This window comes from Lissotriton vulgaris, chromosome 12 (genome assembly GCF_964263255.1).
Source record: "Lissotriton vulgaris chromosome 12, aLisVul1.2, whole genome shotgun sequence".
Taxonomy (NCBI): Eukaryota; Metazoa; Chordata; class Amphibia; order Caudata; family Salamandridae; genus Lissotriton; species Lissotriton vulgaris.
Genome location: NC_141700.1, coordinates 429618539 through 429644841, shown reverse-complemented (window position 1 = coordinate 429644841; position 26303 = coordinate 429618539). Strand labels below are relative to the sequence as shown.

Here is a 26303-nt window from a genome sequence, read left to right as displayed (position 1 = left end):
GCGAAGGACGCCGAACAGGGGGAAACACTTTCTTCAATCCCTCCAAAAAATCTTTAATCACAGGAATCTGAAAGAAGGATGTTTGTGAAGGGCATTTCCTATATGCAGTTAATGCTGCGAGGCGAACCTTAATAGACTAATAAGGCCTGATTGAGCCAAATGCAAGAGATATGGAGGGATGACATCTTCCTTGCATGTGGTAGGATCATCGCTCTTGGACTTGCACCAGATGCAGAACCTTTTCCATTTCTAGGCATAGGAAGTCCTTGTGGATGGTCGCCTCGCCTCCTTGAGTATCTCCATGCAATTATCAGGTAAATTCAGGTGTCCATATTGCACTATCTCAGGAGCTTTGCCGTCAAACTCAACGATGAGAGGCTGGGGTGTACCATCTGCCCCCCGAACTGCGCAAGAAGGCCCGGCCGACACGGCAGCCACAGGTGGGGTTGAAAAAACCGGTGGAGCAGGTCTGTGAACCACCACTGTCGAGGCCACTCCGGAGCAATGAGGATCCTTCATGCTCTGGACTGAGGCAGCTTGACGAGAACTGCCGGAATCAGAGGAATGGGTGGAAAAGCATACAGAAAGCTGTTCGACCAGCTGAGCCATAGCGCATTCCCCAGAGTCCCCGGTTGGTAGAACCTGGAGGCAAAGTCTCGGCATTTTCTGTTTTCGGCGGTGGCGAACAGATCTATTTCTGGAGTGCCCCATCCATCGAAGATGTTTCCTAGCACCTCGTCAGTTAGAACCCACTCGTGATTTCTTGGACCAGCCTGCTGAGTGCCTCCGCCTGAGCATTCTGCACAACTGGCAGATGGGTAGCCATTATTGTCAGTCCTCTGGCTAGCAGCCAGTGCCATATCGTCTGCGCTTCTTGTGACAGTGTGCGCAATCTCGAACCCCCCTGCTTGTTGAGGTAGTGCATTGCAGTCGTATTGTCCGTCTGTACAAGCAAGGAGTTGGTCTGGAAGGACGGATGAAAGTACTCAGTGCCAAGTGAACAGCTCGGAGTTCCGGAAAATTGATGTGATACGTGGATTTCGCCAGAGACCACGTTCCTTGAATCTGTAAATGGCCCGAATGTGCTCCCCAGCCATGGAGACAAGCATCTGTTACGATAGTCTGAATGGGAATGTCCTTGTGGAATGGAACCCCCTTGAGGAGATTCTCTGCTGAGCACCACCATCTCAGGGACTGTTGAGCGTGTAGAGACAGTCGGATCCTGTCGTCCCAGCTCCCTCGTTTCTGGTCCCACTGATCCTCCAGATATTCCTGCAGTGGAATCATGTGGAGGCGTGCATGTGGCGTGAGAAAGATGCAAGAGGCCATCTACCCCAGAAGAGAAGACACAGTCCTCACTGTCGTAGATGGAAAGGACATGAGAGCCTGAGCCTTCCAAAGGATCGATAAGCGTCGCTCCTCCGAAGGAGACACGCTTGCTGAGAGAGTACCGATGGAGGCTCCCAAGCACTGTAGGCACTGAACAGGAGTCGGAACAGACTTGGACATGTTTATGTGCAACCCCAGCTGGCTCAACAGAATGGCCATTCTGTTGAAGTGCAATTGTGCTTCCTGGAAGGTGGAGGCTTTGATCAACCAGTCGTCCAGGTTCGGGTAGACAAACACTTTGTTCTTTCTCAGGTGCGCTGCCACCACGGCCATGCATTTTGAAAAAGTCCTGGGTGCAGACTTCAGTCCAAACGGTAGTACGATGTACTGATAGTGAATGGTGCCGACTAGAAAGTGCAGGAACATCCGGTGTTTCCGTGCAATGGGCACATGGAGGTACGCATCCTGCAGATCTATTGCGCAAAGCCAATCTCCTCTTTGCAGCTGAGGATAAATCTGGTGCAAAGAGGGCATGCGAAACTTCTTCCTGCGAATCCATTTGTTTGCTTGTTGCAAATCAAGAATGGGCCTGAACTCGTTTTTGTCCTTCTTGCGTACTACAAAGAACCTCGAGTATGGACCCTTTCCCCTTTGAGACAGTGGGACGTCACGTCTTCTATTGCCCTTTTTCTGAACAGGGTATTGGCCTTCGCTTGAAACTTGCGCAGCTGGTGCTGCGAGCGAACCTGTGGAATTGCTGGAGGAGGGCTGACAAAATGAAGACTGTATCCATTGCAAATAATATTCAGCACCCACTTGTCCTGAGCCATTTTTCTCCACTCTGCCAAGGAATTTTGTATGCTTCCCCCCCCCCACCGGATCGGGTAACGGACGAGAAGAAAGTAACTCCTCAGGGCTTAGACCCGGCCGGGCCCTTGTTCGCCGAGGTGGACTGCTGGCCGCCTCTGCCCCTCTGACGCTTCTGGAAGGGCTGCCGCTGGTATTGCTGATGCTGTTGTTGCTGCTGGCCAGCTTGACGACCTTGCCCTAGCCTCTGGGGACCGTACCGCCTCTGGAAAGGACAGAAGGACTTCCGTTGTTCCTTTGGTTTCTCCATCCCGAGAATGGCAAATTCACGACCCTCTGTTGTGCCTCTGGCTTAAGAGAGATAAGACGCAACCAGGAATGACGTCTCAAGTTGATGCCATGGCAGTACCCATGAGCAGCCAGGAGAGAGGAGTCTGCAGCCGAGCTGATGACTTGATTTGAGACCATCATGCCCTCATTCAATATCTCCTGGAAGTCTTCTCGCCTATCCCTCTGGAGGAGCTCAATAAACTGTTGCAGGGACTCCCACAAGGAGCGGTCATAGCGACCCAAGAGCACCGAGGCACTCGCCACTTTCATTGAGGTGGCAGCCGTACTGCAGGCTCTCAGTCCAGCTGAGTCCATCTGACGGCTCTCCTTGTCCGGAGGGACCGTAGACGATGGGGCAGTTGAATGCTGTTTCTTGGCCGCTGTCACGATTACAGAATCAGGGACAGGATCAGACCTCAAGAACGCCGGATCAGAAACCGGGGGCCTGTACTTCTTTTGAAGTCTAGGTGGTGCCGACTTCACCGAGGCCGGCGTCAGAAACAGCTCCATGGCCGGTTCCGCCAGTCCTGGCACCAAAGGCAACAAAGGGCGAGAGAGATGTCTTTTGTGCAAAGTCAAAGATCACAGCGGTAGAAGGAGTGGGTACCGTCAATGTGATCCCTAACTTCGCTGCCCCCTTCAGCAGCACATCCTGGAATGTCACAATGTCGTCCACAGGCGCCACTCTCGTAGGAGGAGAGTTCGATAACGTGGGAGAACACCTCCGGTCACTGGAAGAGTCCGTGTGACGGGACCGTGACCTTTCCCTCCGATGGCGATGACGGGACCTTGTCGAGGAGCGACGCTCGCTGCGAGAGCGATACCTCCCTCTGGACCTTGACCTAGACCTTCTGGGTCTCGCAGGAACCGCCGGCCTTGGAGAAGGCGGAAGTGGAACCCCAGGTGGTTGTTGTAGAGGTCAGGAAGGCGGTGGAGGTGGCGGAGGAGGCTTCCTAGGAGGTAGTGGGGGAAGAGTAGAAGGCGTAGGAGTCCTGGGCCTAGAGGGCGAATAGATCTGTGAATAATCAGATTCCGGTGACCTAAGCACTCTCCTCTTCGTACGAGCAGGCCTCGAGGAGGATGCTCTGGAGGCAAACCTCTTTGTGGACGAGCGCCGGTGCCGCTGCGACCGGGAACTCACTGATGAAGATGATAGACTAACCACCGAGGCACTGGACACCATCCTGGGTCGTGACGGTCTCATTGACGTCGATTTTTCTCTCCTTGACGTCGACCTCTTCGAATTCCTTGTTCTCGAAGTCGATCTTCCAGACATTGACCAACTCCTCGACGTCGAATTTCTTCTCGACATAGACTTGTCTCTCCTTGACATCGACCTTCGCGTTGACGGCGTACGGCGGTGTTGCCTCAACGGCGAGCACCTTCGGACACATCACGACGTCAATGGTGTGTCGACGCCGGTGAAGTCCTCGACGTCGACCTTGTCTGAGGTCTCGACGTCCTACCATTCGACGTCGAACGGCGATGCCGCTTCGACCCAGAGCCCTGGGTCGACGGGGAGCATATGGTTGTCGTACCTCTCGACGCCATCGACGTCGACCGGAACCGGTGCCTTTTCTGGACTGGGGAGCCCCCCAGACGCCGATGCACGGGCAGAGGACGTTGACAGAGTCCCTCCATGCCCAGAAGTCCCACCTGGTTCTTGGTGTCTCCTCTGCTCCAGGCCTTGGAGGCAAATCTTCTCCCCGTCACGCAGGGTCCTCCTGGAGAAAGAGTGACTAGTTTCACAGGAGTCAGGGACATGGGTAGAGGGGAGGCAGAGTATACATACTCTCTGGGAGTCAGATTTAGCCTTTTTCCTACTACACTCAGGGCACTTGTCAAACAAAGCTGGCATTTTTGACAAAAAAGGTGGCAAAACTGGCTAAAAAACACAGCAACTGGAAGAGGAAGACCCCAGACGTCGAGTGAAACACTCAAAACACTTAAAAAGTGCCAAAAATTGAAGTGATACCCAAAAGGGTAGAGCTCAAGGCTCCAGGGTCCTGCTAGCAAGAGCCGGAAAAAAGAACTGAAAGTAAAAGGCCTTTGGCTGTGCATCCTGGGATACAGAGGGTCTCTGGAGAGTTCCTTATTGGCACGGTATCCCTTTTCCAGACACATAATGGCAGCCTATAGGGGCTTTTCTGTCCAACCCTTCCTCTCTATCATTTCAAAGGATTTTTGTGAAGGGGAGTTTCTCTATGTGTGAGACTTAACAAAATGTGTACATTTTGACATTATTTGGCTATCCTTTTTCACTTCCAGATGAAGTGCTGGCCAATGTAGCCTTGTAGTTTTAGGTTGCATTATTTGTCTTTGATTTTCTCTTAAGTGTCTATACAGGACTGCAGAGGAAGACAACTTAACAGACTATTTCAATTGCTCCGGGGTCCCCGCACATGGGCGGGACTATTCACAAGATTATGACACTACACAGAGATCCCCTCCTACGTAACTTTCATATTCTGTTGCACAAAAATTTGACCCAACTAACCAGTATTATGAAAATCTCACCTTGTTTGAATGTTATGAGACAGGAGCGGTTTGTACAGGTGCCTTCTGGAAAAAGAAGTATCTAGGATAAAAAAAAATATAGTAAGAATACCAATCCAAACTGGGATATGCTAAAATGACCCCACACAGAACTCAATTCAAATGAATGAGAGCAGGATGTAAAAGATGATTAGATTGACAATTACAGTGTTTGTTTAGTTTTCTGAAGCAATGTACTTGTACTCATTTTACATACACAGGAAGCAAGGAGTAGGTAAGGAAGAGCAATGTCAGTCTATCACAGCTCTGGTAAAAATCTGTATCAATGGAGGCCTTCAGTTAAAAAGATTTTATTACTGATATGAAATGCAGTACAAGAGTTTTAGCATTCATACAGCATTGATCTTAGCATCCTAGTTCTTCTCTCTCTGCATCCTCTATGTCAACTCCCCATTCTTAAACCAACCACTCGCCTCGCTTCAGTTGTAATTCCTCCAAATCCTATTTGTTTGCTTCACATGGGTCCCGGGGTCTATATAGGTGCCACTACTGCGTGCTTTCAATTGCATTCGCAATTGTCCATGCCCCCAGATGCACAGCCCCAAAAGCATATAGACAGACAGTGTGCAGTTTTCTAGACGTGTTAATGGATAGAGTTCAATCACAGAATCGGGAGGATGGGAGGCTCGGTGACTAACATGCAGCTAAATAGAGTTGTTAATAGAAAGGGCATTACTGATGATAAGTAACTTGTCTTTTAAAAGAGACTTCTAGCTGCAGATTACTCACCTTCTAAATGGATACCAAAAGCAGTACCTGTTTAGATGTGGGTGGGTCTGTGAGTGCACTCAAACCAAAAAAGTCCTGCAGGACCGGGCGGGCAAACTGACCCTCTCCACAAACCAGATTGTTCAGACAATAGTGCTTCCTGAATATGTGGAAGTACGCCGAAGATGCTGTCTGGCAGAAGTCTAGGACAGGGGCTCCAGGTACTAATGCAGTGGTAGCAGTTTTGGCCCTGCTAGACTGAGCACGCAGTCCTTCTGGGGGCTGCCTCTTACCCAATGCGTAGCAAATCCTAATGCAGAGCACTGTCAGCAGGAGATTGTTCTCTTCTTGCCTATTTCACTCCAGCGAACTTCAAAAAGAGCGGATCGTCCACCCAGTTTTCTTTGGCATTATCGATGTAGAAGGCCATAGCTCTCGACTCTTTAGGTACAAGCAATTGATGCTCTACTCCTTCTTAGAGGAGTGAGAAGTAGCATAGAATGTTGGCAGAGTGATGGTTTGACCAACGTAGAATGGCAACACAACTTTCAGCTGGTAGGATGCCCGAGTCCGTAGAACTAGTTTGTCTGGGAAGAAGGTAGCGTAAGGTGGATTAATACAAAAAGCCTGAAACTCACTCACTAGCCATGCCGAGGTCATGGCAACGAAGAACACAGTCTTGATGGTAAGGAGCCCTAGGAGACATCAATGAAGTGGCTAAAACTTAGTTCGCATCGGGTAAGTCAGGACCAGATTAAGGTCTCATTGTAGCATAACAAATGGAGAAGGATGAAACATATGTTGTAACCCTTTAAAAAACTGCATCACAATTGGTGATTTAAGCAAAACGTGCTAATCCAAAAACTCTAAGAAGGCCGAAAGATGACCCTGAACTATGCGAAAGCAAAGCCTTGCCAGGCAAGAGGAAGAACAAACAGAATGTCAGATAACTTGTACCGAAGAGGGTAAAACTGGCACGTCCCGCACCAGACCACAACCCTGTCTTAACAACCAGCGCATACAGTTAATATGTCGCCTGGCTGCCAAGATGTCATCAACCACCTCCGGAGGAAGGTCGAAGGTGTTCAGCTGTTGCTACATAATCTCCAAGCATGAAGGTGGAGATTGTGACAGTCCAAGTGCAGAACCTTGGCCTGTTACTTTGACAGCAGGTCCTTCTAAAGAGGCAGCCTGCTCAGAGAACAGATCCTCAACCCAAGGACTTTTTGGATCCCATACTCTCCGTGCCCAATCCAAAGCAGCTAGGATGACTTATCCCTAGTCTGTCATGATCTTTTTGAGAACTCTGGCAGGAGTGGTATTGGTGGAAAGGCATACAGGAATCCCACTTCCACACAAGACGGAATGTGTCTCAGACAGAGTGACTCATTGGAAACTCCAACGCACAGAAGTGCTGGACTTCAACATTCTCCAAGGTGAGGAACACATTGAACTAAGGTTCTACCCATTGGCGGAAGGAGCCTTTCGCCACCTCCGGATCCGACTGACACTTGTGATCCGCTAGACATGGATGGCTGAGTACATCTGCCCTGGTATTCAATTACCCCGTCGGTTGGTTCACCACAAGGAAAATTTCTTGGTGGTTCAGTCATTTCAAGAGACGTCGGCGTACTGGCTCATGGTCCATGACCCCACCTTGCCTGGTTTTTTGCAGTACAACACGGCAGTAAAGTGGTCTGTGAGACCAGTACCACCTTTACTTTGATTGATGGCAGCAAGGATTTCAGTGTCAACTGGATGTCTCTCAAATCCATAAAATTTGATATGGGTTGGAGCCCAGAGGAATCTGATCTCTACCTCTCCCAAACAGCGGTCAAGGGTGCAGAAGGGAACGAGGTCTGCCACAGACCCAATTGCAGTCCAGCACCCACCACTACATATCTTTTGCAGGTCCCCTGACATCTAAACATGGTTGGAGCAGTCCCCTTGATGTTGGGCCCTCTAGGACTTCAGACCCCACTGCAGAGCCGGCATATGCCACCTGAAATGCTCAACCAGCAAGATGCAGGAGGCCATCAGCCGCTTCAGAGTCAACTCACTGAAATCCAGGACCGAGGCTGAAAGATCTAGATCATTGCTGAATGTTCTGGACTCTCTTTCCCGGGGGAAAGGTTCAAACCCAAACCTTGTCCACAATGGCTCAGATGAAGGGGCACATATGAGAAATAATCAGGTGTGACTTTGGCTCATTGATAGTGAACTCCAACGAAGACAGGGGCTCACCATAGTCTGCAGGAGGCTAACAACCTCTACATCCAGTCACCGAGGTAGGAAAAGACTGATACCTCAGACCTCTGAAGATGAGCATCAACACAGCCATCACTTTCGTGAACACCGGAGGGGCACTGGGAAGGCCAAAGGAGAGATCGCCAAACTGAAAATGCTCCTGTCCAACCATGAACCGCAGGTAGTGCCCATGGACCGGCAAGACTGGAATATGAAAATAGGGGTCCTGCCGGTCTAACTCCACCATCCAGTCTCCAGGGTCAAGTGCAGACAGGACCTGGGACAGGGTAACTATTTTGAACTTCTTTCTGGATGAAAGCGTTGAGGGCGCACATCCAATGTAGGCCAGAGTCCTCTGTCCATTCTTGGGCACCAGAAAGTATCAGGAATAGCAATCACAGACTCTACTTCTGGCACTGGCACCCTCTCGGTAGCCCCTATGGCCAAAAGGGCTTGCATTTTCTACCATAAATGAAGATGTAGTCCTCCATCAGTTGTTGGGGGGAGGGTGGTAAAAGGTACAGGGGGGGGGGAAGAAAGGAATGGGAGAAGGCACACCCTGCAAACGATCTGCAGGACCTGCATGTCCGACATGATCTCCTGTCAACCTGGAAAGAATAGTTGGCTTCTTCCTCCCATTCGATGGCCGTGCCTCATCATGGGCACACTAAAGAGGTTTGGCCAATGTGGCGATGGGGGGAGCTTGAGGGCTGGACAAAAAGCTAACCTTAGCCACATGAGCAGTAGGCACCTCGGCCGCAACTGCAAAATTGCCGGGCCTACTGAATGGTTTGGACAGGCAGGCGATAAGGGATGCCTCATCCAAAACTGTGCAGAACAAGCCTTATTCATGAACAGGTATAGCGTGTGAAAAGGTATGTCCATCAGGGAGGTCTGGATGTCGTCACAGAACCAAGTAGATCACAGTCATGCATGGCAGAAAATGGCAACACTAGTATTAATAGCTCGCCGGATGGAATCAGTAGTTTCAAAGCCACAATGAAATGTGAACTTGCCCGCAACACAACCATCTTCAATTGCCTGCGCCAAGACAGGACAAAAGTCAACAGGAACACCAGAGAGTACTTGAGATACTGAATCACGAAGAGCATGGGACTAATGGCCCAACAAGCAGCTGGCATAAACAGGGAGAAGGTCTAAGCTGCAGGAAGAAAAGTCCCTCTTGTCACATGTGACCACGCATTAAGATGTACGGGGGAGTGGTGGGAAATGTTTGCGGATGAGACCTACTTGTGGAGGCCTGAACATGAAGGTTATCTGGTGAAGGATGCTGTGAGAGAAAAGCAGGGTCGACTGGAGCAGGACGACGGTGCCTGGCAACTTGTCAGCTGACAGGGGGCCCCAGAGCAAGGTTAATACCTGGCCCCTAATAAACTGTCATTCAAAGTCTCGTTAAATGGGAGGAGGCAATGTGAAGCACACCTTTCTGCCCCCTCCATCTTGAAGATGAGGGGACCCAGCCAATTAGGGAGAGGATTGTGCCCCCTCCTACTGGAGCGTGGCAAAACATGGGGTGTAACCACACCAAAAAAGGGACCCATTGGTCCTGACCTGCCTGCCCCTTTTAATGCCCCCTATATCTGGAATATAGCGGCAACACTGAACTGTAGTGTAGTTCCTATTTCCCTTATAGGCTCTACGCATTGGAATAATAAACACTATAGTTTTTTGCATAGGACTGAGGTCAGTATGCCTCTATCGAGTATATTAAACTTAATTACTTGTGTGCCAGCTAACTCAGAGGTCACTAGAAACTTCTCAAAGAAACAAGAAGGGAGTAGTTTCTGACAACTGCATAAACATGACAACTTTGTTTCCCTTAGAATCAAAACAGTCTCAGAATTGTGGAAACAATAGATAACCGTTTCACTCAGTCAATAGTGCATGCTAAATTTCTTCAGAGTTACACAGAAATAGTTAGACGAGCGTTTCAATAAAAGGATTTATTGAACAGTCTTATTTCTTGTGCAAGAGATATGAGCTGTTAGAATCTCAAGACAGTATGCAAAATATAATATATACAGTGTGAGCAGTAAGAAGTAATACTGCAATAGCATGTTTTTTTAGCTATGACATATATTCATATAAACATACATAAATAACACAGGCTAAAATGTGAATACTCGTCTGGTGCTTCTAAATAGTCCTACCCCAGTGTACATAACCGAAGTGTAGTACGAGGTAAGAAGTAGGTGCTGTTTTCTATAGTATAGTTAGCTATAGTTTTGTACTGCCAAGAGTCTGTCTAGGTTCTAGTCTGCTCCATACCTTAGAATGAGAAAGGTGGGAATCTCTGTCCAGATCTCATTTCTTAACACCCAGTGAAGAGAGTCAGGACACTGGAAGCTGGATTCTCTGCGAGCAGAAGGACAGCGTCTGGTCGGTGCATCAGGCAGGGACTTGAATTCCTAAATTGCAGTGGCGAGCCATATCGAGCTGTGTAGCCGAGTCGTGGTTTGCCATGGTAAGTAAAGGTATATTTATACCTGGAAGGTGCCTAGGAATGCTAGCATTGATGTAAAGTCGGGCAGAGGAAAACGTCATGAATGAACCCCTAAGGAATAGTTGTTCATGCATAATAAATGAGTTATTGGAGAAATCAATAATCCAAGCAGGGAAAGTCCCAATGGCTTAAGGGTCTGGTTTCTAAGAACTTGTTGTGACTTGGGATGGACGGATGTAGATGACCATGCCTGTATTTGGATAGCATGACTGATCCCTAAATAAGGACTGGGATTCTATGCCTAAATAAGGGCAATATGAGTTGTGCCTATATAAGGGCATGATTCGGGAAACCTTTGTACGGGTATCTAAATCGAAACAACACCCACTCCAGTTTCAAATGATCGACATTACTAAATGCTAAACATACTAAAAATAGAGTTACAAATTAGTTGCTAAAAACATGACTAAAACATTTTTTAAATGCATTAAAACTGTTGCTATGCATAAAATTGCTAAACATATCTGCTTATGAGGGTGCATCAGGGTGGCCTCCCAGTCCATATCCTCCAGTACCCCCAAGTCCTGTCACCAATGTGGTCATAAGTTCCTACGGTCATATGGGATATTATTTAGTATAACTTTGTACTGTGAGGGCTCAATATCCACAACTTATGACACCATAGACACCTAAAATATAGCTACACATGAAGTGCTAAAAACATGTCTAAAATACATTGTTAAAATGCATTAAAACTGTTGCTATGCATAAAAATTAAATGGTGCTGTACATATTAAAGCAATTTTCAATTCTAAACATATGTGCACAGTGAATGCTATATGAATGACCATAAATATATACACATGATGAAATGGTTCGTAATTACAGAAGAAAAGAAAGTTCAAAACCATTTCAGGTCACGATTACACAAATGAAATTGTTTGACAAGGTAACAATTTGTCTCTGGAACCGTTCAAAGAATTATGTTCTCTATGAATGGTTCTACTGTAAACAGATTACTTTGCCATAAAAAAGAAAAACACACATTTTGAAAAAAAAGAACAAATGGGAAAAAGTTCAAATTATTTGTGTTTGTTTTAAAAAAATGATGGCCAAATTCAAAGTCTTCCCAGTACACTGTGTGCTGAATCAAAAGTCAGTGTATGGGGATGGAGAGAACATGAAATCCTCTATTCCTATAGACAAAAAACTGTCTACCGCTATAGGTGATACTTGGAATACATAGTTTAGAAGATTAACTGCACATAGATGCGAAGCATCGCCTTCAGCATTGGAAGCATCAGCAATGTTTGTTTCCATTGTGACCTGCGTGCCCGTTGTTTCCTCTCGTACCTCAGCAGTAGAAATGCTGTCATCAGGAGTGGTAGCCTCTGGGGACAACACAGAGCATGGGCCGTTACCAGGTCCAGCACAGTATCGATATCCATTGGCAGGACTCATGGGAGTGTTAAGACAGATGTCTAGCATGCATTTTTCACCGCAAAGCAGGCAGCGAAGACCAGGTAAGCTGTAATCTTACCAGATTGGTATGAATGACAGAAACCATGTGGTATTTAATTCTCGTAGACGAGATAAACCCAAAAGTTGTACTATGCGCTCCAGACACTTCCTTTCCAGGAGAGCCTTCTCCATGGTGCTGGGAGTGACGCGGGTGGATTGGCTAGCCATACGATAGCAGTAGGAATAAAAACAGGATTCCTGCAACGAGTGCTAGAATTAGCGGCAGACCACCAAACACCAAGTGCATGAAGTTTGGAATGATTCCGAGGACTGCTTGAAAAGAAGTTAACAGTCCTGAACATACGTTCTTAAATACATGCACAATACTGCTTGTATCAGGCATGTTTAAGATACGTCCCAACATTTCTGTGAAATGTGTAAGCAGTTTGTACTTAACAAAGCCTGTATCTCAGCTGAAGTCCTTGCAATTTTTAGATCATAGGTTTTTTTGGTTGAGGTCAAAGGCACGGTTTGTTGTAAAAGAATGGCTTTCATTCTGCTTAAAGTATCAATTTGTATAGAAGAGATGTTCATTGAAGGTCATAAAGGTGACTCCCTGCCTGTGTCTATTTGGGGGAACAAGACTTGCATACAGCAAGTGACACTGGAAGTAACTGTTACTAGATATGGGATTCCTGGCAACATGCCACAGCAGCTGTGATCATTCAACATAATGTAACTTCCATTTGAAAGTTGTCCAAAAATTGGATTATCACTGCGGCTGGTAAACCTCGCAGGTGACAGGACAAATTTGCACTGGAACCGTTACAATACCTGTGTAAATTAATACCCTGACATAGGAGAGAACTGCTTAGTGCATTTTCACAGTGTGTAGCGCTAAGAAACAGTTCAAGCCCCCCACTCCAACATCTGTGTATGTAAGGTAAATCCCAGGATGTTTTGATTTATTCTTTACCCAACCTTTCATGTTTGCCTGCTGGTATATTTTTGAGGCAATACTGAAAATGGAAAGTTGTAACAGGCAGAACGATTTTGCCATGAATGATCCATTCTGTAGCTGTTTTTCCTGCTAGCACAAATGGCAATTTTTCCAGTTTTTCAATGCTCAGCACTGTATACTTTGCACCCCTTTGTGCCAGTTCAATCTGTTTATCAGCGAGATTGAATTCTGAAAACAGAGACGTTGTGTTGATAAAACGCCAAAGCACATAGCCCGCACGCACGTTTTGTAGCATCCAGCCTAATAGCAAAATATAATATAATTGAGACTGGCCTGGTCACACCATGACCAAATCTTGTTCCATCAGTCTATGGCAGAGGATACAATGTTGCCCAATAATAAATCCAGGATGACAGTCATTAACCCATTGTCAAGTACAGCAAGAGATTGCTCTAAATTAATACGATCAATTTCTCGTATTCTTTCTGCAGCGTCTGCTTGGGTAACCTTCCATATTTCATTATAAGCAGTGTAGATACCGGCATATATGAAAGGTTTTTGAAGCGGTTTTCTTGGACCTAGCAAGAAATCCCTAAGGTTTGCGCCTTCTTTAAGTAAAGATGTGTTGTTTTACATCCTCTAGTGTAGATTTCTGGAGCCAATCAAGGCACAATTTTCCTACACTGTATGTTGTTACTACCCCTGGATTCTGTCTTTGAACATAGGTTGGTCTGGCCTTTTGGTAGTGAATCCCTGTATTTTCTTCAGGAATCGTTCTTGACAGATGTTTGTGTCTGTGGGCCAGAGCAACCATTTTTCCCATTCAGGAGCTGTTGTGATGCAAAATAGTATGTATGTCGACCTCCCCCTGTGTAGTGCTATTACTTGCAGGTGCAGTATGGACGGAGTGTTCCTATCTTTCATCTTGGTTAACCCAAGGCAAGAAGTTTGTTGGACAGTGTCATCTAAAAACATTATTTGCTGTGGGATGATACAGGCTCTAAACAAAGCTTCTATCCCCTGTACTTGCCAATCTTTTGTACCCCAGACAGATTTTGTGTCAATTGTGTTTTTCAAAAAGTTGAAACCCTGTCTAGACATTTGGGTAATAAAGGCGGCAGAATAAATCTCTTTTGTATCGGTTAACATATTTTTCATTCCTGTTTTGTTCAAATCTTTTAAATAAAATGTTTCTGGATTGGATATGTTGATCCCTGAAAAATATGGACACTTCCTTGCAAACGTTTTTGAGCTACCCTTTGGTGGTGTAGGACAATGTTTCCATTGGTTATACATAAATACATTTCTAGGTGTTGCAGATTTATGCAAGAAATGATGACCATCGTGTTTTTAACAATAAAACTGTTCATAGTCTAATGAACCCTCTAAATAATCAGGATTAGAGAATGCAACTGAATTTTCTAAATCAGACATCACGTTATTAACAGTCTCAAAGTCCCAATCATCAGAAAAGGTACTAGAAGTAATAAAGTCACTTAATGAAACTTTAAATAAGTGTGGACTCTTCAAAAGTTCAGACGGGTCGAATGGGTCACATTCAGTTTTGTCCCAAACTATACCATCTTGTATAGGAACGGCTGTGATGTTTACTGCTGCCAAGTCTCTTGCTTCACGATGGGATGATTTGTGTGGTTTCAGAAGTAAGTTCACTATTTTACTTGCTGTGTCCATTTGAATATATCTTCCATTTATCAGCATACTCATAGTCATAACTAAAGCTATCCAAAGCAGAAAGAAAGATATTCCAGAAACAATCCATAGTTCAATCCATAGTGAAACCAGTGAAGTCTTTATCGGGAGATGAAAAAAGTCTCTTTCTTGTTTTTTGAAAGTTCTTTGTGCTGGCGTCATCTCATGTTCTCTGGAATCTTTAGAAGATGTACCAAAGTTAATGAAATAGCCAGAGGCAGTTCTGTCAATGGGTGGAATTGCATCTGGATTCGTGAAATCGCTGGAACCAGTTGATCACGTGTTACGTTGGTGTAGACAGGTGTATCAGGACAAACTGTTATTTGGGTTTCAAGAGGAATAAGTTCCATAGCATCATTGCTTAGTCCTATATTTCTCACTTCTGACTCTTCAAAGGTGATACGTCTTTCAGTTTGAACCTCTTGGATAGTAGCTAGAGGAGTGGGTCTGCTACTTGGTCGAAGTCCACATGGCCTACTGCTTAGTATTAGCCACATGTGGTTTGATGAGGTCGATTGACACAAAACTTTTCTCCTTTTTCCCCAGAAAGGGACAGCAGAAGTACTGTTCTTGATCCGTGGATGGCTAGGACAGGTACTGGTTGTCTGTAAGAAGGCCCAAATTCCTTCTTATCCGCCATCTTCTCTTTGACTAGATCCCCAAGCTTTGGGATCCATACAGGCCTTGTTGTGACAGGTGGCTATTCTCCAGTAGTGGTTGGCTTCAGGAACACGTTGCTTTGTTTCGATCTTAGTTCATTTAAGTCCTGTAAAACCGCCAAAAGATTTTTGATGTCAAAAGGTTTATTTTCCACCACTGTGCCTTTGTAATCGAGATCTGGGACCCACATTCTTGTCCCAAACAGGACCTCATATAGAGTGACACCCCCTAGAGAACTACTTGGCAAATTGTTTAATGAGCGTTGGACCCCCTAAAGATGTTTGACGCACCCATCACCCAAACCTAATACCCTAGCTGTTCTAGACTGCTTCATGTCCCGGTTTTTCCTTTCCACAACAGAATTTCCCTCAGGATAGACTGAAGAGGAGTACCACAATGCTACGCCCAAACTGGCCATGGCTTCTTTGTAAGCTCGAGAGTTAAATGCAGAGCCCTGGTCAGATTGTAGTGTGCCTATTGCCTATGTGCCGATAAAGACTCTCAAATCTTTTATAACAGTTTGAGCGTCAGCGGAGCGATGAGGCCACATCCATAGGAACCTTGAACACAAATCCGCTGCAACAATAATATATTTATAGTGACCATCCCTTTGTAAGGGACCGAAGTGGTCCAGGTAAACATATGCTAATGGTTTATCTGAAATTAACAGGGTCGTCTGCGCAGGACGTTTTACTGTGGAGACTTTCATGTTCTGGCATAGTTCACATTCCAAAACATAGTTTTAGGGCCGTTTCCTAATGCCGGGCCACCAATATCTCTGTTTTAATAATGATCCTGTGGCGGAAACACCTGCTATCCCTACATGGGCTGCTAGGATTAGTCCTAACCTACATTCCATGTTTGTAATTACCCTATCACCCACTTCAGGGATATAAACAAACGGAACGTTCTTCGATCAATTATATATGAGTATTTGAGTGGAAATCTTTTAGGTAACGCTGCACCACTGCCTTTGCTTGAAGCATTGACAGCCAATAACATCTCACTGTCTATTCTCATTTTTGAACGAGTGATCGCAGCTCCGGAAGCCGTTTGCACAGTCCCCTTTGCGGCTTCGTCAGCCAATGAATTCCCTGCAACGTGAATGCCATCACGTTGATGACTCCGCATGTGTATCAGGTTAGTGTTTTGTAGTCCGTCTGGCAACGGAACTACTTTTTATGCTTGATTGTGCCACCTTTTGCATCTTTGAAACCATTTTGAAGCCAATTAAGTAAATATTCATTATAGTAAAAAGAATCGCACACAATAAGTGTGGGGAATTTGCGATCCGTATTTTCAAGTGCCAATTTAAATGCTTGTAGTTCAGCTCGCTGAGATGTACAATCTCTTAGAGATTGTGTTTTTGTGACCATTGATCAGAATGTACCATCACGCCTACGACCTTTAATGATCGTGCATGCTGCATTATAAGCTTGTTTCCTCCCCGTAGCGGGTTGTGCAGATCCAGCAGTATAAATTATAAATTCGTATTGATCAAGAGGGAGAATCTCAGTAGGCAATGGACACTCGTGTTCTTATTGCAGGAATGCTGGTGTTTTTAAATATGGATCAAAAACTTATTCATCATCTGTTGCAGCAAGAGAATTAACCCATTGTATCCATCTTGGATGTAAAGCTTTTGCATTCGGAATGCTCGCTTTTGTAACTGCTTCTAAGACTGGTACTGGTGTCACAATAATTATGCATTTCCCCTGAGCTAGAGCTCTTTCTTTTGCTACTGCGGTTTGAACTGCTGTCAGAATTTTTTTCAGTTGAAGTGAAGCGCATTTCCGCTTGTGTATACAAATGTGATTTGTATGCAATTGGTACTTTTTCACCTTCATTAAAAGTTAAGTAGGTGAATCCGCATTGACCCAGAATGATTCAGATCACTAAATTGTGTAAGTTTACGCATGTTTGTAAGTGATTTGTTGCGAACATGTAAGCTTGAAGTGAAAGCAGGATATCTGTGTGTTCCTGTGTCCAATGAAATCAGGTTTAATTCGTAGAGGTTTACCCTTTCTGCATAATTTAGAATGTAAGTTCTTCAAAAATTTAGGAAACCTAGAATCAACAACGTTTTTCAGTGTTTTTGGAGGTTGGAGCAGCGCACACTTTTCTAAAAAGTTAGCTGCCAGGCTTTTACCTTCACTTGAAAGCTCATATCATAGGAAAAAGACATTGAAGCGGACAATGCTCGATTTCTTGAAATTTAATTTGTAGCCTTCAGAGGCAAAGCCCAATATAATGGTATTCACCCTGTTCAAGTGCCTATCCAGGTCATCGTCTGTCAGATAGAGGTAATCGACATATGACAATTCCTTGTCATCATAAATTTGTAGTAACTCTGTAACTCCTGCTGAGAATAACCCCGGGCTGTTCTTGAACCCTCCTGGGAGTCGACAAAAGTGACTCTGGGTCACCATTATTGAGAAAGCTGTCAAATACCTACTTTCAGGTGCTATGTTTTGACAAAAGAAACCATTAGAAAGGTCTAATGTGGTTTTATATTTTTTACTCACAATGTTATTCATTAATGCTGTACTATGTGCATTTTGTACTGCAAATGTCTTTTAACAAGAGTTCAGGTGTCTGTAATCCAAAACTAGAAGATATGTATTGTCTGGTTTGGAAACAGGAAACAAAGGATTGTTTATTGATGAGTTGCATGTTTCAATCACCCATTGGTATTCAAGTTGATCCAAGATCTCCCTGACCTGTTTTTCAGCTTCTTGCTTAATTGGGTACTGCCTATGTGCAGTAGGTTGATTTTTTTTAACTGGATCTTGTGGTGAGGTAAGTCCTCATCCCTTCCTACATGATTTTTTATATAATGCTGGGGCCTGGGCAACTGCCCATTTCCTGGCATAAGCATATTTTGAATGTACAGGAACATGGTTGGAGAAGGCTGGCATAATAATGTCTTAGCGATGTGGGCACTCCCTGGAAAATTCTGGTGGCCAGTCCTGTTCTGCTAGAAGTAGATCATAAGGCCTTGAAAGTCTCTCCCAAAAGAGTGCTTTCACTTTTCATGGTAGGTCTTCCTCCATCTGAAGTATTATTTCATATAACTTTCGTGGAGAACAAACCCTGGTGTCTACAGTCTCTACTTGTATGTACTCATTCAAGTCCACTGTCTCCAGAAGTCCCTTCAGGTTCTGGCGAGCTATTGTTACTTCTGCTGCAATGTCCAGCATTATCTGAGCACATTCTCCGTTCTGAAGTAGTGTTCTCAGAATTCTCGGCATGTCTGATCTTCAGACCTGCTACATTCTTGGAGAATTTAGGTTTTGGTTTGTTTTTTTGAACGTATTGATCGTCTTTGGACCCCACGCGTTCTTCTTTTTGATTGGACAGGCCTCTTCTTTCAGATGTCTGTGATGATATCTGAAAGGTACAAGAGAACGTGTATCAGTATCTTGACACCGGTCAGGTTTTTTTTTTAATGATCCCTATTCCTGAGGTTATACCTCCTTTCAGAGGGCTCCTTTTGATGAGACCTACTTCGGGATTGAGAACATTTCTCTTTTGAATGCTACTTGTTATTTTCCCACTTCTTTTTAGAAGATGTAGGATTGTGTTTAACAGAGTCCTTTTCAGGATCTTCAGACAGTTGTGCTTTAACTGGTTTCCCCCCCAAACTGTCTCTGCCTAATTATTCATAGGATTTTACAATTATTCTGGGTAGTTCTTGTTGATGTTCTGTTACATCAAATACCCTTAAGCATTGGCGGATCGCCACTGATGTGCCTCCCCTTTAATATTATATAATATTATTGTTGAGACATGGTCGAAGTTTTTCAGTAATTTAATACCTAAATTAAGGGCAGGCTCAGCCCTGTATTCGTTCTGAATTTCTTTCAGGAGATCAGGTATTCCAGCAATAGACGGAACACCATGTGTTTTAGTGTAGATAACAGCAAAGACTGTGCCCCAATTGGTTCAGTCTTCCAGATGTGGTGTGATCCCCATCGGTAAACAGATTGTTAGGATTTGGAGTTTCTCATAAGGGCAAGTATTAGGAAATACTGCTTCGATTGGGGTAATTTTTTTTAGCTATACAGAACGGATTTTTTTCTCGTTTTGTGGGCATTTTACCCATGACTGTGTGAAAAGTCTGTGGAGTAATTTTTAGTATATTCTCCTGGTGAGGGGTTTGATTTTGTATAGTTAATGGTGGTTGGACTGTGAAAGTCTGCTTGACATATTGGACTAACTGTCTGTAAAGTTTTATTAACTCTTTGAGTTGAGTGAGTAATTCCTCATCTGACATCACCTCAATGTCAGGATGTGGGGTGTAGCCGGCTAAAATCGGCCATGTTGCTCCTGGTCTACCTAGTGGACCGAGCCTGGTAATGTGATTGTAATGTTTTAGGGCGCCTTTAAACCAGAGATTATGCTCCTGGTATGTGAGTGGAATTTCAATATCCTCGAAAGGAATATATTCCTCTGGTGGTTCATCTTCTTTGTAGAAGTGAAACACTTTTGTTACTGGATTTGATTCTGAGAATACTATCCATGAATAAAATACCTCTGTTTGAAAAGATACATGTGTCTCTATCACGAAAACTTCTCTACCACCTCTTGGTGTTAGGCCGTGTTTTATAAGTATTAGAGTGATGGCTCTCCTTAAATTTGGATGGATGTTTAGAACACCCTCATCGGTTTTCGTAAAAACCTGTATGATTAAAAGCTGTTGCGACTAGGTCAGCTGTATCTCCACCGGTCCTGGTGTTATTGTCTCCATTGTAGGACATTGCTTAATGAAAAATGCAGAGCAAGTTTCAAGGAAACAAAGATAAGGTGCACAATATTTTGGAACACTGTATCCTTCAATGTTGAACAAAACAAACAGCTAATACATAGGATTTTCGTCCTACTCAGCTATGGCGGATATTATCCCTACCCACTCCAACTGTCTTATGGAGTATTACGAGTAGGGACCTCTGAGAAAAGCACGACTGAGTTACTTCAGTATCTAGCATTAAATTAGTGCCTTACCAAACCGTTGGGCGCCATGTAGTGTAGTTCCTATTTCCCTTATAGGCTCTGCGCATTGGAATAACATACACTATAGTTTTTTGCATAGGACTGAGGTCAGTATGCCTCTATCGAGTATTTTAAACGTAATTAATTGTGTGCCAGCTAACTCAGAGGTCACTAGAAACTTCCCAAATAAACAAGAAGGGAGTAGTTTCTGACAACCGCATAAACATGACAACTTTGTTTCCCTTAGAATCAAAACAGTCTCAGAATCGTGGAAACAATAGATAACAGTTTCACTCAGTCAATCGTGCATGCTTCGTTTCTTCAGAGTTACAATGAAATGAATAGAAAGGCGTTTCAATAAAAGGATTTATTGAACAGTCTTATTTCTCATGCAAGAGATACGAGCTGTTAAAATCGCAAGACAGTATGCTTAATATAATACGTACAGCGTGAGCAGTAAGATGAAGTAATACTGCAATAGCATGGTCTTTTAGCTATGACATATATTCATATAAACATACATAAATCACAAAGGCTAAAGTGTGAATACTCGTCTGTTGCTTCTAAATAGTTCTACCCTAGTGCACATAACCTAAGTGTAGTACGAGGTAAGAAGTAGGTGCTGTTTTCTATAGTATAGTTAGCTACAGTTTTGTATTGCGAAGTGTCCCTCTAGGTAAGGGGTCTCCAACCTTTTCTGTATTGAGAGCTACTTCTGCTCAAGGAAAGTCCTGCTGAGCTACTAGCATATTTTATCACTGTAAAATAGTGGCAACATGTGTTAACATTAAACTATGACCACTAAGCAGGATTATCAGAAGTGACCACCCAAGCATTCCAGACAAGGTTCCCAGCAGAAGTAGCAGGAAAACATTTCTCAATATTAAATGCCACCACCTCACTAATGAAGCTACATTCAAATTATCAAATGCTCTGTGGCACAAATTACATAACTAGAACAGTAAGTCTCCCCAACTCAGCTTGAATTATCATTTGGCTATCAACTTTAAATGGGTTTTAGAATTAAAATATGTTGTCTTTGTCAGCATAGTAGTTTTTCAAAATACACATTTGTTCCATCAAATACCACTTTTCATTTTGGGCAAACAAACTCAGTTTCAGAATAAAAACCTTTTCTGAAAAAACATTGACCTTTAAAATATCCGTTTTCATTTTTAGAAAACACTCAATCCACAAACATCAGTACTATCATGTAAAAATGCTTCATGCAGGACAGATTTTTCTTAAAGTGCCCAGGTATTACAATCATAGGTAATGGATGTTGACCATAGCACCAAGGATGCATTTGCTATGTGAATAATGCCCACAGTTATACCAGAGCCTGTGTACCAAGGCTGGACGCCATAACATCCTGGATGCCCAACGTATATCAGTTATGGCCATTATTATGCGAAGAACAGTCTTCATTCTGTCAGGGGTGGTTCAAAGTGGGCCAGTCATGCTATTAATATGTCAATAATGGCAGCAGGTATGGGAAAACTATACTAAAAAATACATGCAATAGTCAAAGATGAGAATTATTACACCATGGACAATGTTATGTCATGAACAGACACAAATACACCAAAGATAAAGCCCTTATGATGCGGACCAGCATACACATTTGACGGTCCTTGACTCTAGGTGTAGCTTCCAGGAAACAACACTGTTTATAGGAGAGGGACAACATGTCAGACAGGCAGACACATAAATGAATGCGGATGAAGCTCTTAGTTTTTCTTTGCTCTGGATCCATATCCTGCTCCTCTTAGCTCTTGCATTAATCATGCTCCTAACCAATTTTAACTCTGGCTCCCACAGTCCCAAACTTTGGTGGGACAGCAATGATTACGATTGTCACTCTTTGAAAGTGCATTGTTAACATATGTGCTGAAACTGATGGAGTAGGACGTATAACATGGCCAATCTCCTTGTGATTTGCAGTTAGAGGGGATATAGAAGGTCATGTGGCAGACCCCGTAACCCAACTCAGTTTCTGTGTTACTATAAGGCTCTGCTATTTGTTTGGTTGGCTTTCACTCCAAGTGTTTTGAGATGAGAAGTGCTGCCTTCTTTAATATGCACAGAGTCTCTGAGATTGCCTTGGCTTGTCTTCAAGTCTGAGAGCTACCTGAAGGATGCTGGCGAGGTACCAGTAGCTCACGAGCTACTCGGAGACGCCTGCTCTAGGTTCTAGTCTGCTCCATACCTTAGTATGCGAGAGGTGGGAATCTCTTTCCGGATCTCAATCCCTAACACCCCGCAAAGGGAGTCAGGACACTGGAAGCTGGATTCTCTGCGAGCAGAATGACAGCGTCTGGTCAGTGCGTGAGGCGGGCACTCTAATTCCATCCGAACTTGCCGTGGCGCGCCATATCAAACTGTGTAGCTGAGCCATTGTTTGCCATGGTAAGTGAAGGTATATTCATACCTTGAAGGTGCGTAGGAATGCAAGCATTGACATGAAGTAGGGCAGAGAAAGACGACATGAATAAACCCCTAAGGAATAGTTGTTCATGCATAATAAATGAGTTCTTGGAGAAATCAATAATCCAAGCAGGGAAAGGCCCAATGGCTTAAGGGTCTGGTTTCTAAGAACTCGTGACGTGGAATGGACGGATGTAGGTGACCATGCCTGTATTTGGATAGCATGGCTGATGCCTAAATAAGGACTGGGATTCGATGCCTAAATAAGGGCAATATGAGTTGCGACTATATAAGGGCATAAATCGAAACAGTACCTTGCCTCCTGAGATTCGAGGAAGAAAGAAGTAGGACCGAAGAGCTGTACTGACCCAGGAAGAAGAGGACACCTACTGCTTTGGTCAGACTATAACCGGTCTACTTCAATGAACCCTGGCGAGTCCAGCAGCCAGCAACTTACAGAGTCCGGAGGACCTGCCCTGTACCCATCTAACAGGCCTTATCTCTCATGAGCACTGGATTTGCTGAAGCCACGACTCATCCCCAGAATCCTGATCCAGGTGGCTCCGCGATTCTGCACCACTCTGAACCGGACACCCACTGCCAGAGTTTGAGTAGCCCAACACCATGAGGAGGTCTCCCCAGTGAGCCTGACCTGGGATCTGGCGATCCGCGACCTCCTTCAAGCTTCAAGAAGATGCCTACAGCCTCAGCCTGAAGGATTCCCCCGTAACGCCAAAAGGCAACCCTGCACCAGGTGCCCCACAGCCTTGGGTGGCCCAACCAACGGTGTCCAGGCATTCCCCAGGAACCCAACTTACCTCTCCAGCTGGTGGTCGCCTTCAGGAAGCCTCCCTACCTGAGCATGCAGCATCTTTACCAAAACGAAGGACTCCATTGGAATCCACAGGGTCCCCAAGGTCTTCTTGGCACACTACACCCAGCCGCACCTGTGCCGCTGTGGTGCAGGTCCTGTGCCGTTTGTAGGCCCCTGCAGTGCTGACCTTAAACCCAGGAGCTTTGCTCCCACAGCCAAGTGGCCTTCTAGTAAGCAGTCCCTAACCAAAGGCCCCCTTAGCCCCATTGGCAAACATTGGGCACCTGCACTGTGGACCCGGCAGCCCCAGTGGTTATGCAACTTGAGTGCCTACCTAGACCTTGGTCCTAACCCCTAAAACTCCCACTCGTGAGTCAAGTACTTACCTGTGAAATCGATAACCATTTTTTTCCCATAGGGACCAATGTTATGTATTTTTGTCCCTAAAAATGTTGTGTTGAACTGATGTTTGTATGGAGAAAAATTAACTACAATGCAAATCTTTAAAAGTCTTACTTATTGCACATTGCGAGATCCCCAGCGTGGTATCTAGGCATACCACCCAGAGTATTCGATATAATATAAAAGTAATCCAGAAGTATTCCAAAAGTAGTTGCTGTGTAATTTAAACTGCTTTTTGAAACAATACCAACCTGGAACAAGTGCAATTTGAACTGCATATCCTTGTTAAGTCTTGCATTTGAGAGTATAGTTCACTTACTTGTGCAAAGTCCTGCTTTGTTCTAAAAATAAAACATAAGTATACTTTTTTTAAACGTACCTAATTGGTCTGGATTCAGACTCTACATGTCCCATCAGTCTTGTTGGAGTGAATACAATAATTGCTTAACACACCTTGTGGATAAGCCTTACTGCACGCCCACATTACCACAAAGAGGGCTGTTAGTACTAATTTAGCGTCATCTTTCTACAAGAACCATCACCCAAAGTGAAGCCCTAGGTACGACATTGAAGCATACTGCCTTCAATTCACTTCTATGATGCCAGCACATGAAAGTTGGAGAAACTTAAAAATATTTCTATGCCTGAAACAGAGACAATTTTCTAATTTGAAGATACGTTTTCACTAACGTTTTCACAAACAAAAGAGTCATGAGCAATTGAAAAAAAAAAAATCACTGAAGCGAACTTAAGGTGGCAGCATACATATGTAGACAACATAACTGTTGTGGCAAGCAGTAGTTAGAAGTAATAATCCATTAGCTGACTTCCTGCAAAATATAAAACGTTATAATACTAGCATGCTTTTGAGGAGGGTCAACAAGAATAAACACATTAACTTTTCTCTGAGCGTGAAAGAGGAGAAAAGGGTAATTCCCTCACCTTCTGTCATGGTGACAATACGGTCCAGAGTTAGAAATTTTCAAAACGTGAGTTTCACAGAGGAATCTATCACTATATATACTACCTTGAACTTATGAAACAGAACCAGTAAAGAACTCTGCTGGTTAATGAGAAGTCTCAGATGATAAAGAGCATAAGTATTGCAAACCAGAAGGGGGTGCTCTTGACAGGCAACGAGTACCTCAGCTAAAAATAGTGAGTCATCTGCATATAAAAGAATAATGATATCCTTTTAAGATGAAGTCTGCCAACCACCACTATGGCCCTCAATCCAAGCAGCCTGGTTATTTGCAATATGTGCTGTAACTTCTGTTACCCCCCTACATTACACAATTATGGGTTTCGAGAAAAATATTGGCGGGTCAAACTTGTTGGTATTTGTCGGAATAAAAATCTCCAGTATTTACAGGAACATGAGACTTTTGGTGTGATAATCATCAAAAGCAGTTTGCTATCCCCCTAAAAGTCATAACTGGCTGTTTATCACACATGATAAATTTCGACTCAGCGGCGTTGGATTTTATCACCTGTGATAAAAACTAGATCATTTACCAAGCCACTAGTAATGAGGACGCAAGACCACCTTTTTAAACACGGTGGGGCAGTGGTTCTTAACTTGTAATCTGCCGCCCTCGGTGGTCCGCAAAGCATACTCAGAAGGTCAGTGACTTAAAAAAATTAAATATGAACAGATAATCAATGATATAAATAAAGAAGCAAAATGTAAACTTGAAATGTTTAAAACGTTCTGTAAATGTGAAGAAATGTAAAATTAGAAGATGAAAATTAAGATGGAATCCTCATATTGATTTGTGGGAGCACTGCAAGTGCATCAATCCTAATACAGTATGGACAATGAGTGACCTCAATAAAATTTAGGAAAGCTTCCTTCCTATTAGTATACATTTTTTATATTGTTTTTATATTGGTTTGTGAATTAAATTAAATATTTCATTACTTGTGTATTTGTTTGAAGAGTGCCTTTTCTGTATTCAGTCGGGGTCCCCGAATTCAGTAATGATTAAGCAGGGGTCCACAGAAGAAAACGTTTAAGAACCACAGCTGTAGGGTCAGTGCACAGGTCTCAGGGTAGATATCTGTGTTCAGAATGATGGTTGACAATGGCAATTCTAAAGAAATGGCGTTGCTCTTCCTTGATCAGAAAATATAATCTACCTTTTTCAATATCTACAGAAGTCATTCAACTCCTTATCTGCATTGCTCACAGTATCACAGATAGAGCTCTTATGCATAAAGAATCTACCCAGAGGAACTGAATCAAGTCAAAAAGATGGAACATTGCTGTGATATCCTTGGTCTTTTGTTAACAATGAGCTACCAATAGTAGGCCTGCTGTGTTTGTTTTGTCCATAGGCCTAGCTAGATCGCTGCTCACAGTGGTTTCTTAGTGTCTCTTCCAGAGGCTCTGGAGATGGCCTTGGAAATCTTGGATGATATGTAGGTGGAACTGA

At 44.0% G+C, this 26303-nt stretch overlaps 1 protein-coding gene across 2 annotated transcripts in view; it reads right to left on the bottom strand.

The window, feature by feature from the left end:
- LPCAT2 (lysophosphatidylcholine acyltransferase 2) overlaps positions 1-26303 on the bottom strand; it is a 241330-nt gene that overhangs the window by 122466 nt on the left and 92561 nt on the right. For both annotated transcript variants that reach the window (XM_086945191.1, XM_086945192.1), the window contains exon 5: positions 4984-5044. In XM_086945191.1, the coding sequence (XP_086801317.1) occupies positions 4984-5044 (61 nt within the window). The remainder of the gene's footprint in view (positions 1-4983; positions 5045-26303) is intronic.